This window comes from Bombus pascuorum, chromosome 5 (genome assembly GCF_905332965.1).
Source record: "Bombus pascuorum chromosome 5, iyBomPasc1.1, whole genome shotgun sequence".
NCBI classification, from domain to species: domain Eukaryota; kingdom Metazoa; phylum Arthropoda; class Insecta; order Hymenoptera; family Apidae; genus Bombus; species Bombus pascuorum.
In genome coordinates this window covers 16,185,492-16,198,981 of record NC_083492.1, presented here as the reverse complement: position 1 = coordinate 16,198,981, position 13,490 = coordinate 16,185,492, and the positions used below count along the sequence as shown (strand labels likewise).

The following is a 13,490-nucleotide window of genomic DNA, read 5'->3' as shown; positions in this document are numbered from 1 at the left end:
TACTTATATTATATATACTATATATATAATATAATATAATTAATTACTAGAAATAGTATTAAAAACTGATTACGAACATCTTCAGAAAACTGTCACCAATATCGCAACTATAAATTTTGTAACATATCCTCTCAGTTTTTTCAACTTCCAAATTTCCAAAATCCTCAAGCTCCAATGCCAACAATTCCCAGCATGTCCTATCATCGATACTAAAAACAAGACCACAAAAAAATCAAACCAGGAAATTCGCTCGCAGTCCGAATCTGGCGTCTCTCTTTGTCCCATTTCTCTCTCTCTCTCGCTCTGTCGATTCTATAAACACGCGCGTCCCGTGTTGGCCGCGTATCAGCTTCCCTTGGCCAGCCATGATAGTGATAACAATAAACAGCCTCGTCCACTCGGCGGACGGGCTGCAGCCTGTGGTTTCTCTTAAAACGCGTGGGCGACGCTTAACACCGCAGAGAACCGATAAACTGCTCGCTATCTGCACTTCTCCGCGGCGACCGGCTACCAACCGGCCGGACCTCGAGCTACTCGCGACCGGACAAAAATATTGGATCGTGGCTGCTCGTGTGCTACTGTGCCACCTCGGTTATTCGGCTGCTACGACGACAGCCAACTGAGAGAAACAAAAAACGAGAAAAAGGAATAAAGAAGGAAGGTGTTTGCGAAGGAAGAAGCCACCAGTCGAGCTCTAAATATAGATTCAACCCCTTTGGATCAGAGACTGGTCTTAAAGAGTATTGGTGTATTTTACAAGAATTTGATGAGAGCAGGATTTTGAAGGCGAATGATCGAAAATGGTACATAATCGTCGATGGTACTTTTACGACTATTCAGTGTTTATTTTTTATTTTCTTATTCTTATTTTGCTTTTAACTTCTAATTTCATGTGGAATTTTTTATTTTGTTATTAAACTGTTGGTAATGGATTACTTGAGAATGTAAGGATTAATTATATTAAAAATGAGGCAAAAAGACTAATGTTTTTTATAAGATACGTAGTTTTTTGTGAAATCGAGATAGTTATTCTCGACTCGATGTTGAAATTATTGTTTCGCTTCTTTCAATTGCGTCGCGTGTCATGTATATGTAAATATAAAAAGCTCTAATTTCAAGTTTGATAAAATGTCATGTAAATTCTTCCGCTCGAGGAATTTAACCGACCCAACTTCAATCTTCGACCTCCCACGTTATCGTACAGAAACACTGTTTTCATTCAACAAGAAGAAATTATCATTTCTAATTATTTTTAATCTGTACATATTATGAAACGAGTTCGACTATCAATCCGCTCGAATTTTCACGAATTTCTAGCACGAATTGATCGCCATGAATATTAAACGTATTGCGCTTTTGCGTGTGATTGCGAAACCCGCGTTTTGCAAGTTTTATGAATCACGACACCGAACGAAATCGCGTATTGTCGACCTCGAATTTTCCCGACCAATTCTCGCTGTCGACGCTTTCCACGCGATTAAACGATTTCTTAATGATAAAAATGGCGAAAAATCAAAACCGAATCAGAGTGATAAAAGATCGAGAGCGAGAAATCTGCTTGATCGAACGATACTACGATATTTTATGGAAGATTGAAAAAATGGAAAAATATAGAGACGAATATTGTCGTCCTTGCGTCACATCCGGTGCGTCATTGCACAATTGGCAGGACTATCGAGATCCAAGGGAACCGACTCGTTTGCAGTGAAGCAAAGAATACGTAACGATAATTGAGAAATTATGAATTTTGACGATTGTTCCAGGAAATCGGTGATCTCAACTGCGTAGAAATATCGTATTATCATTCTACGTGTTCAGTTTTATTTTCTTCTTCTGGTACGATGTTTGCGGAGAAGATTTTGATTTAACGACGCTCGGGTAATTTCATTGCTCGTTTCAATGTTACGTCTACAATGATCTTATGTTTCCTGCAACGTGTGTATGTAGAACAAAAGTTCCGCTAGATTTCTTCCTTGCCCGATGTCAATCCAAATCAACGTGATTAATAACTACTAACAATCAAAGAAGTTTCTTTCTTCACATCATTTATGCATGGGTAGAAAATAAAGACAATTAACTCCTATCTTTTAAGAAATCTTAACCCTTTGTATTTTATTGGCGCTACTACGCAAGATTGACCAGATGACAATTGTTTTTTCTTTTTTGTATCGTTTCCACGGAGACAAAATAAAAGAGAGAAAAGTATGCTAAACTTCTTTGTCAATCGTATAATCTCTGTATATTTTTAATGTTATTTACAATTAACCAAACGAAGCTTTATTCACATAGACAATTTTTCTTTTCATATTATTCTAAGAAAAAAAAAGGGATATGAAAGAAAAGGAATCTCGCAACTGTCTGGCAAAGCAAAGAGGTGTAAGAGTACTTGAAGTAAGAGATGAGAAAACAGTTATTTAAATACTAAAACGAGACGAGATACCGGGGACACAGAACGGCGGCACGCCGAGCAGGCCAAGAATCGCGACCCGACCCCGAGATACCGCTTTCCCTCCCTCTGTGGCCACTTCGCGTTCCGGGAAAATTCAGATCGCGTCTTCGTCTGCCAACGGCGCGACGCCCGATTCGACCGCTATTAATCACGTGCAAAACCGTGATCGGCCCGCTGAAAGCATGAGTAAACGTTTCGACGTACCGCAACGAGGACCGTTTGAAAATTTTGCGAAACGTCCGACCGACAGATGATGCATTCGAAGAAACACAAACGGACAGATTCAATCTTCTTGCGACTATTCGTGACTTTGATGTATTCGGGAATTTTGAAAGGGTTTCGTCGAGTATTTAAAGAAAATGGCACGATCGATGAGACAACTATGTTTTCGAGTTGTCAGCAAGAGTGAAAATCGGAACGTTTGACGATAGACAAAAAGTGAAAACAAAGAGAAATTTTCCTAGAAGCTGTAAAACTGCCAGTGGGAAACGAATTTCCTGTTCGTCGAATATAAATCATACGTTCTTACGACGGAAAGAGCATAGTGGAACGAATTAATTTAGGAATCGCGATTAAAAGATCTATTCTACCCAACGTGTTTTTTTATTCCAAGAACCGCCAGTGAACAGGCAGTTAGGATATTAACAAGTTCCTGTGCAATAAATTAGCCACCTAGAACCAAGCTCTACTTCATAAATGTCTACTTATTCGTTCTTTTACTTGGTGATCCCTTATTCGATGATTCACCGAAATTCAAACGCATGACGAATAAAAATCTTTATCTTCTAACGTGTGATAGGAAATTCATTTCGTTACATTCTTTACGTATGAATAAAAATCAAAAAGAAGAAGAGGAATTCCGTTCCACTAAATTTCGCTAAAAAATTCATATTCCTTTATAACGTTTTTCTATATAATCAATTCTAACCAAAATATTTCAAAAGTATTAAATGTTTAAAGCACCATCACGAAACAGAATTCCGAGCAATTCCGTTTTCTCAAATTTCGTCAAAAAGTTAAAGAAACGCGGAAGAAATGGCAAATTTTTGCCAAGAGACGAACGTGTCACTGTGGAGGACAGTTTCACGAGCCACGATAGGCAAAAGCATATCGCCTCCTGTCCCTACCTAAATAAACGACAAAAGATGGAGCGCGGCGCGGATTTATTAAACGTTCGTCCCGCGATGACCGCCGCCGCTCCGTGGCGGATATATCTCAACAGGCCCGGCCAATAAATTACGCTCGACACAAACGGACCACTATCACGGACAGACACGTTCGTGCCACGTCGCGCTTATCTCATCGAAGTTACAATAATCACACTCTCTTCGGCCGGCTCCATGCTGACGCACGCGTCCGGCTGCGTGCATAGAAAAAGATCGAAAGCGTCCAGAGACTAAACGACGCCAAATCCGTGTGACGTTGATTAGATGCGTTCCACCAATATCATTTTCAACGATTGGATTTCAATCGACCGACTACAGGTCAGAATCGATCAAAGCTTGTTTATTGAATCACCACTTGTACGCCACGGATGTTTATGTAAATTCATATTTTGATAACAATACTAATCATATTATCATAATGACTATTTGTGTCATATCACAATGTGTACATCATAATGATTATTTTGCTTTGAGCATCAGTCTTCGAACAATGGTTTAATGATTATATATGTACATAGTTGTCTCGATGATTTGAACGAAGGTTTGCAATAGTTTGAGAAGGTCTGAGTAGGTTTGAAAGGAATCGAGGCCGAGAAAGAGAATGTGGAACAGTTTAAGCGCAGGTTACTTTCAGCAAATTTCACAGCAGACGTAAAATGAATTAACGTCAATATCTTTTGAGCTTTTGGAAGAAGATTCCTGTCGAATTACGCCAGTAGGAGGAAATATATAGGTGGAAGGGTAACATCGAGAAACTGAGTTCGATAGGGAAGAAGATGTAAATTTCACTCTTAAAATCTGCAATCTTCGAAATATTCGCAATTAAGCTTCCCCTTTAATTCCTCCGATCTTAATTATCTTAACATTGCTTCAGATTTTAGTTTCTTATATCATCGCTTAGATTATTTCAACAACATACAAGGACTTTTAAATGTTTCAAAAGAAACTATGACATATTAACGATTGTATCGTGTCCTCTTTAAAATTAAGAAATATTTTAATAGTAGGAAAATTTGTGTCAAAGATTACCAAAGAGCGCAACATTAATCGTGATATGAAACTTGCAAGTTTCGGCTCAACTATCATTCAATCACGTTATAATGCAACTCTGTCTTAAAACCACCTCTGACCACGAAGTCGACATTGTTCCGTATTTACATTGTAACAAGAATGTCTGCTCAACCCGACGAATAACTCCCGTCAAGCATATAAAACGTCTGAAAAATCCGTCGCAGACCCGAACTCGTAATTCACGCAGTTGTCGCGGAAATTGTTATTTATTTTCAGCGCAGTCGCGGCCCCTGTCGCGAGATGAATTATTCGACCGTGCACGCGGTCACAAAGGAGCGTAGGAAAATCTTGGGTTGCGCAACGAAGAAACAGAGAAAATTAAGCCAGTTGAAAACTCTGTTTTCTGTAACAATCTTTTATTTTGACAGGTAATGGAATATACGATTAAATTTTTCATAAATACGCAAAAAAATGTGTAATCGATGTACGATAAACGCGTCAACTGAGCAAAAACTAAACGATTAACCTCGGTTGAGACGATCAGTTTGACTCTTGTGTGATTCAATTGCGCTAGTGACTCGTCGCCGCCACGAAAACGGCGCGCCATTCCCGCGCCCCGTTTTGCGTTTCATGCGATAAAATAATCGCGTCGCTATAAGGAGATTGGGACATTTAACGCACGGCGCCTCTTATACGATACGCTTTAATCAACCACTGATTCTTTGGTAAACAAATTATTTACGCCGTGTTTCTTTCAATGGTTTTTGTTGTAAAAATTTCGACGAATAGCCGTCAAATTAAATGAATGAAAATTACAGAATAATTGTGAATGACGTATCTCACGATTTGAAAACTTGTATGTTCTTTAGAAAAGGAAAAAAAAACAACACACGACGCCATGAAATATGTTTTACGGGAATGATCAGGAAGATAATGAAGTGTACCTCGTCGTGAATAATTGAGAGATAGTTTTGTTTGAGAAAATTCTCGTGGAATTTTTGGTGGATTTTTATAATAGCTTTTTGTAGGTAGATACAGAAGCGTGAAAAGGAGAAATGATACGTATAATTTAAAAAATTCATGTTCTGATGTAATAAGAATTTCCGAGTACTTATACGGACTCTGAACAAAGTAAGACTATAAAATTAACATAAGGTATATGGGATTAACATAATGTTTATCATGAGACAAAGAAAAAAACAAATAAATCTTAATATAACGTATGTTGCAGTGTTAATATAATTTGATAAAAAACGGAAGTCAATCTTTTTCCTCGACTATACATTATCGATCTACACAAAAATAATTTATATTCAATTTCTACGATGTGTATTAATTTCTTACTTTATTACTAAAATATTTCCAAATATGTATGTATGTTAAAACGATACAACAAAGTAACTTAAAAAGATCGGAAATTAATTCTGAGAAAAGTTTCCGCGAACACAAGTTAATCGAACGAAAGAGAACGAAAATAATGAAAGTCGTTCGAACTCTCGTTTGAAACGGTTTATATCGATTAACACTCAATTTCGGTGGAATCAGCGAAAATAAAGGGAAAAGAGAAGAATTGGTAAGCGATGGCATGCGTTTTACATCCAGCTCGTTTCGTCGGCGTAGCCACGAGTTAATGCATCGGTTCAATTAGCGGCCATCGTGGTGACACCGAACAATCAATTACGTTTGTTTACAAGGTGTACCCGTTAACGGCACAGCCATTCAACAGTCGTTTAAAACGGAATTAACATTCCTTGAAGATGAACGCCGGTTTCGCTGATCGTACATTGCTCGACACCGTTCGAACCATCGTGCAATGGAAAACGAACGTCGCCGCTAAAAATCACGAGCATCCACGTTCCGCCGTTTAATCCGACATGATTTCCTTCATGACCAAAACGGTTTCGTGAAACGTTCGTAGTAAATATCACGAGGCAGAGGAATTTCGATTTCTCTTTGGAAAATCAACTTACGTTGCTAAAACACGAGCATACGTACAGGATTTTCTCGAAAAGCATGACCAGCCAAGAAATAACTACATCAAACGAAACGAAATGAACGTAAAGAAACGTAAGAATCTCCTTTTATGAAAAAATTCAATGAAAATCCACGGAAAATAAGAAAAATTAATAAAACGAGAATAACCCAAAGAACACAACAGGATTAAATAACATCGTATAAAAAGTAAAGAAACGAAATGAGTGTTTAACATTTCGCTTCGATCTACTAAAAATGGTAATCGTTTTCAGCAATGGACCAAAGAAAAATCTCTGTCTAAAGAGTTCACGCAATATCAACCCTTCTCGAACAATGACAAGGAGAAAGAAAAATGTATACCTTTTAACCGATCGAAATCTGCAACCCCTTTCAGCCAGGGGAATCAATTAACAAATCGGGGGTGCGACTCGGGTTCGCGTGTCGCGATCCATTACACCGGTGACACCCGAAAAATTCACAAACTTTGTGGCGATCTGTCAAACCCGCGGTTCGTGTACGCACGCAGGTCTGTCGTCGAGACGGGGTTTTTTCTGTCGGCGGCGATCTACAACGTCGTCGCGAATCCCTGAAACCCGTTCCGCGCCACGGCCGGCGAATATATCAACCGTTGCGTCGCCGATAAGCGTCGGAGCTCGTCGGCGACTCGTTCGCCCAGCAATATTCCAATTACGGAATCGCCGGCAATAAAATCGTTGGATCGAATTATCCAGCTAGGATTTGTTTCCATTAACAGCTACAACCGGACACCGACAGCCGCCATCGAGCGGCTCCCTTATCCCTCGCAACGCGAGGTTTTAATTAGTTTGTCGAGCCTGAGAATTTAGAATCTTGGAGATTGGATATTTCGAGCGATCCTAAGACGCGGATTAATCTGTTTTTCGTGAAAAAACTGTCATACGAAAGTTGACAGAAACTTAGGAGATAGACGGTGATATTTTGAATAGTTGATAGAAATCTAGAATTTTCAACTTTGTGGAATACAACTATTTAAAAGCACCCATTCCAACTCGCAGAAAATACGACTCTAATTGCGGAATTTCAGTCAGTCGAAAGAAAGCTAATTAATAGAAACCTGATAAACATAATAAGAATTATTGAAAAATGTCTGTTACAACTCCCGAAAATGTAATAATTCCGGAATGTAGGTCGCTCGAAAGCAACCAAAGAACCAAATTGCGACCCCCCTCCCCTCTTGTAACATTCTAAAAAAAGTTCTGCTCCAGGTGCAAGTGTCAAGTTGCAAGAGTTGCAAACTCGGTGGAGATCAAAGGGTCGAGGTAAGGATCATCATCCACAGATCATCGAGGCCTGCGTGACAAAGGACCGGGAACCCCTCTCGACGGTTTCGTGGTGCGTACACGGCCAATAAGCAAAGAACCGAGGGAATAGAGGGATGACACTCACCCAGTGCATGCCGGTGGTAGGAGGGGCGCGCTCCTCATACACTCCCATCAGGGTGGCTGCTGTCGCGGGGTAGTTCCCGCCGAGGGTGCGCGACGCCGAAGCTGCTTGGGGGGGAGTCCCGGGGGATCCGCTTGCCGATAACGCGGAGATGGCGTCCGCTGCGCAGGTTCTCTTCTTTTGCCTCCTCTTCTTCTTTCTCCACCACCGTCAAGCTCGCTTCACCCTCTACTTTCCTTGGTTCAGCAATCTTTTCCGCACTCAAAAACGTCACTGGCACCTCCGCGCTGCTCTTTTCCCCGGACTTGTATCAATATTTATATATATCGAATATGAAAGAAAAGTCCAGGAGAGAACTGATAATCGTTGTCTGGTGAATGGGTAACGCGCGCCCTCGCGGGCACATTTCGCTGAAAAAGAATCACTCCGAGAATCCAGCAGCTAATTCTGCTCTATTAAAAGCGAAGACACGGTGTAACAGTACGGAAACACCGAGCAGACAGTCACGTTACCCCGGAGAAGAAAGTACACCCCTCACTGATACACAATCACTATGGACGCAACGGACAGTCGTTCATCGACGCGACGAGTTGGGGCGACGGGGCGCAGTCCTAGAACCTTGTCGCGGAATTCCTGGTTCCATATCGAACCAAATGGTTCACAAGCACTAGGGTAGTCGGAGAAACGCGCGACGAAGTAACACCCGGCTAGTCCGCGCACCTGCACTCGAATACTACCACCGTCCTGGTGTCCTTGGAGCATCGACAGCTTGGTGATCGATCTCAGTTCGTGCTCCTTCGAGGGGACGACCGGACACGCGTCAGACACGTTTCATGGCGCATGTGCCCCGTGTGGTACAAAGGAACGACGAGATCCAACGACCACGACCACGGCCACGGCGACGACACGTCGAGAGGAACGACGCCAGAAAACGAGATTCGCGCGAGCACGCTGCGCCACGGTAAATACAGACCCGTCTACCGAGCCGAAGCCGCGATGCGGAGTGAGGGAACCGGCACAGCTGCAACTGGTTCCAGCCAGAGGCAGCGCCGCATAGCGGTGGAACCGTGAAAACCACCGCGTCACAAGGTGGGGCGGACACGGTTCCACGAAGAACCGCCCACTGGCACCCCCTCCCAGGTCAGCAGTGGAACGACAGGCCACACCCCTACACGAAACCCGATACTGTCTTTCCTTGTCTATTCCGCAATTCTGTCTGGGCAGACCTTGTCTCGAGCACGACTACTTTGCTCCACGCCGCGCTCCTGCTCCAGAGAACCGTCTGCACGAGAGAACAGCGGCTCCGCTGCGGTACACAGTGGCGTAGCCTTCTACGTATATGTGGTTTCGTAGAACAGACGCTTTAAATTGGTGCCTCGGACGGCTGGGTTCTTTGCCGTTTTGTTATGTCACCGCGGAAATGAATGTATCGGGGATGTAGGAATGGAAATTGTGAACGTTCGTTGTCGATCGAATGATTGTTCCCGTGAAAGAGATAATAATGTTGGATCGTGAAGAATGATAACTTCGTGTAAATATTTCGCTAATTTACTGGTTTCTAATAACTTATTCCGCGGCTGTATTGAATCAAAGTAAGATGTAAAAAGTTTCTGCTGTCAAGGAATCCATTATCCAAGAGGAAGTGGCCAAGATCAAAGCGTTAAAAGTACCTTAAACACCTGAAAACCCTAGACACCTCGTTTTCATGTCAAAATTGAAAGTTGGCTGTCCACACTGCCATTACCCTCGTTTTCAGTATATTCCCAGACGAAAAAAGATGTCGTAATTGTTCGTCCAACGATCCTCTCAACCATCTGGCATTTGCATGAACAACCAATTTACACGTTGCCTTTCGTCACGCGACGCCTTTAACCGCGATTGTCGTTTAACTACAATTTTTTCATCACGAATGCACGTCGCCACAAAAGGGCGCGTTTTGAAAAATGTACAACGCGATTCCATCGAAAAATTCGAGAGGAATTCACAAGTCAAATGGAGCGACCGGTTGCATCCGGCTTTCCGCAATCTTCAGAAGGTCTCGGTTCTTTTTTGTATTTCGCTCTTTGGAAAGTCCATTCGACGGACACTGGCGGCCTTCGTCTTTTTGCCCCGTGTCGATGTCTTTTCTACATAGCGTTGCTCGTCGTTATATTCGCCACCTGGAACTTTTTGGTCGAGATTTTCCTGTCGAAGTGGTGTCCACGATAGATACATCGTGACCTTTGTTTTCCCATTTGATACGTCAACCCTTTTAGTGTTTAACACTTTCACTGACATATATGGCTCATCGATTTAATTATTTTGTTTAGATTTTAAATGACGTTATCGAAGCAACTATCGTATTTTCAAGTTTGTAGCTTTTAACAGAAAGTTTTAAGAAAAGAAACAAAACAACAAGTGCATTCGATTAAACATTGTTACTTCAAATAAAACTTTTCATAGTGAGAGTATCATTTTTTTTTTAAGTTATGTATGACTCATACTTGGTGTTTCAAAAAAAAAAAAAGTGAATTTAGTAGTATTCTTCGTGATCTTTTACGTAGATTAAGCATAATGTCTTAATAGAAAGCGGAAAAAACTAGAAGTGTGAAAGTTTTGTGACTATACGAGTGTTACAGGCCTCACCTTTGACCACGAACCGGAAGTACGTGTATCTACGTGACAGTATAATTACAGAAGAAACATTTTTATTGTTATCTCCTTAATACGAGAACTACCGACCCAGTATATATGTGTAGCCAAACATGAAACTATTTGAAGTTTCCTTCACTAATATGAAACTTAAACCTTCTAGTAATATATTTCGTCCAATTTCCACCGCATCGATTATCGATTCATGCTATAAATCTCTTAACCGGGATTCTTCCGAGAGAGTCAATCTCAAACGAAAAATACAAGAAAAACCGTTTGGTTTTCATCGTATTTCCTTCTGGCTCGAGCTCAACGCCTCCTTCCTCCTGTTCGCGGTGTTGCGTCTCTCTGAAAAAACGACAGGTTTCAGCGATGGAACAGGCTAACACAGACGTGGTCAGATAGGAGAAAAGAAAGAGAGAGAAAGAGAGAAGAGACAGGACGAGTGACCAGCTGAAACCGAACGACGACCGTCCGTCCGATATTCCGTCATAAAAAGGAACCGGTTTCGTCTGCAACGTAGACGGAAACCGCTGCTGTTGCCGCAGATAACGTCGTCGAGTGATGGAATTCGCGAATACGTCGCCGATGGTCCGTTCGTCCGGCATGTCGTCTGACTGTTCCGTAATTGTGTGAGAATGATCGTGCTATTAGGATCGTGCATTTAACACTAGAACTATCAACGTAATCGAAACGATCAATTTATAACTTAATCCAGTAGCAGTTTATGAACGATTTTCGTTATTCATGTGGACAACTACGATACGGAGAACTAAGATTAATCTTTCGCCAAAATAATACACTCCTTTATAAAAATATTCGTTTCATAGCAAAAATCAACGAATTAAAGTATAATTTATTGCTACATCTATCTTATACGTTAGATTTAACTGCTTCTGATTTCCATCACTACTTATGAATAAAGATGTAAATGCGCTAATGAGAAATTAAAATATGCAAGAATTTATAGGATTGCATATTATGATAGATATGTCAATATGCTATTTAAGTAGTAAAACGAATCTGTACTGTAACGATCAGTTCTAAGCTTTAATTATAGAAGAATCGTGCCTGTTAAATTTTAATAGAACCAACTAACGAGACGCTTTTCACAAAAACAAGTGGTCAGCATTCGGCTTAAGACAAAAGTGTTCTTTAAACAACCCATCAAATCTTGCAAAACAGTGAATCATGAAAATTCACATTTCTATTCCTAGCTTTCACCAACTCAACTTCACAGATTGAAAAACATGCGACAGTAATACACTGCATGTTTTATCTTCTAAAATGTACTGTGTAATTTATAGTTATTTTTAAGGAATTAAATACTTGTCATTAAATCATAGGTAAAGGATAATCAAATGTAGAAATGTCCTAGAATTAATAGCATTGATCTGTTTCTCTGTCAAGATAGTCGCATAATCTCAATATCGAAGAACTAGACTGATTAACCGAAGCCAACCCTCTTCTAAACTACCCCTATAAGAAAAATCTTGTAAAAATCCCTTTAACCTTCCCAGGCTCTTTCTCAATCAGTCCAAGTAACATATAACAAAAACATACAAACCAGAGACCATACTTAACAGTATAAAGAAACAGTTGGCGATTATTGGAAGCCTCTGAGAAATTCCTGATCGCAATAGAGAAGCCGTGGTAGTTGAAACGCGGAATACAGGGAAAGAGATGGTCGAAAAAATATAGAAACGAAAGAGACAAAAGAAAAGAAAGAAAGGTGAGAAGGGGAGGGGTGCTGTTAACTTGACGCGTGAGTACTAAACACGCAGTGACGGTACAATAAAGAGCGGCGCCCCGCAGAGAATGGGGCCCCGCCCGTTGAGAACCCCCCATGAGTGAGACTCGACGAGACCCATGAAAGCCCTATAGAAGTTCAAGGAAACCTTACATTTCGGGGGCCGTACCGTGAAACCGCTTATACCTTCCGGATCAACGTAACCGGATGAACTGTTAAAATTTGTGTTCGTTCATTGATAGGTTCACAATACCACGTCTTCATGGAGCGTTAGAACGCGTCCCGAAAAATCCCCTACTGATTTATTTGTTACGTTTGCGAATAAATTGACCGATCACCATGGTGGCTCATGTTAAGACGTAATGGTGTTATTGATATTCTGCAATGAACGTTGTAACGACTTGTTTAGGAAAAGAAGGGATGGCGAATGTTGGGGCTGGTAAAAATAATGATCGCTATATTTCCTAGTCTTGAATCTTTGTTCTTCTCTTTAATTCTGTCGTTGGTATACACATTTAGAATATTTATAGTACATAACGTCCAGTATAAATTTATGTATTTACATATAAATTTATAATTAGAATTGTAGCATTGTTGGGTTGTTACATACAGATGTATGTGTAATGATCATCTTCTGGACAAAAGATTTTGATAAGTATTGAAACATAAATTTAATACGATGTTTCTCACTCGAACAGGCTCACTATTCGCAGGACTAAGCTTCTATATCCAGAGAATATAAAAAGAAACCTTGTAAATGTCGCACGATCACAGAAAAACGTCTCAAAGGCAAAGTTGCGAAAACAGTGCAGCATAATACACTCGTTTCATTGTTCGTTGCAACGGCAGGTAGAAAGAGAAGAGAATCAAAGACGAACGGCGAACCTTGACCAACTTTTGCTTATGGCGACGTCTGTTTTCGTTCTGTGAGTTAGAGGAAACGGTTTCGACGGTGATTCACGTCGAAATATTCAACGAGCACGAAAGCTCGTGAGTAGCATAATCGGTGGGAAACGAGCGAGGCGCAACGCGATCTCTCGCCGTGAAAATCCGTTTCGCGACTTCTGTTTCCATGGACAGAGGTTCG

At 40.9% G+C, this 13,490-nt stretch overlaps 1 protein-coding gene across 2 annotated transcripts in view; it reads right to left on the bottom strand.

The window, feature by feature from the left end:
• LOC132907460 (protein apterous-like) overlaps positions 1–9,057 on the bottom strand; it is a 54,029-nt gene extending 44,972 nt beyond the window's left edge. For both annotated transcript variants that reach the window (XM_060960584.1, XM_060960585.1), the window contains exon 1: positions 8,026–9,057. In XM_060960584.1, coding sequence (XP_060816567.1) covers positions 8,026–8,073 — 48 coding nt within the window. In that variant the 5' untranslated portion in view covers positions 8,074–9,057. The remainder of the gene's footprint in view (positions 1–8,025) is intronic.
• Between the last annotated feature and the right edge of the window lie 4,433 nt (positions 9,058–13,490).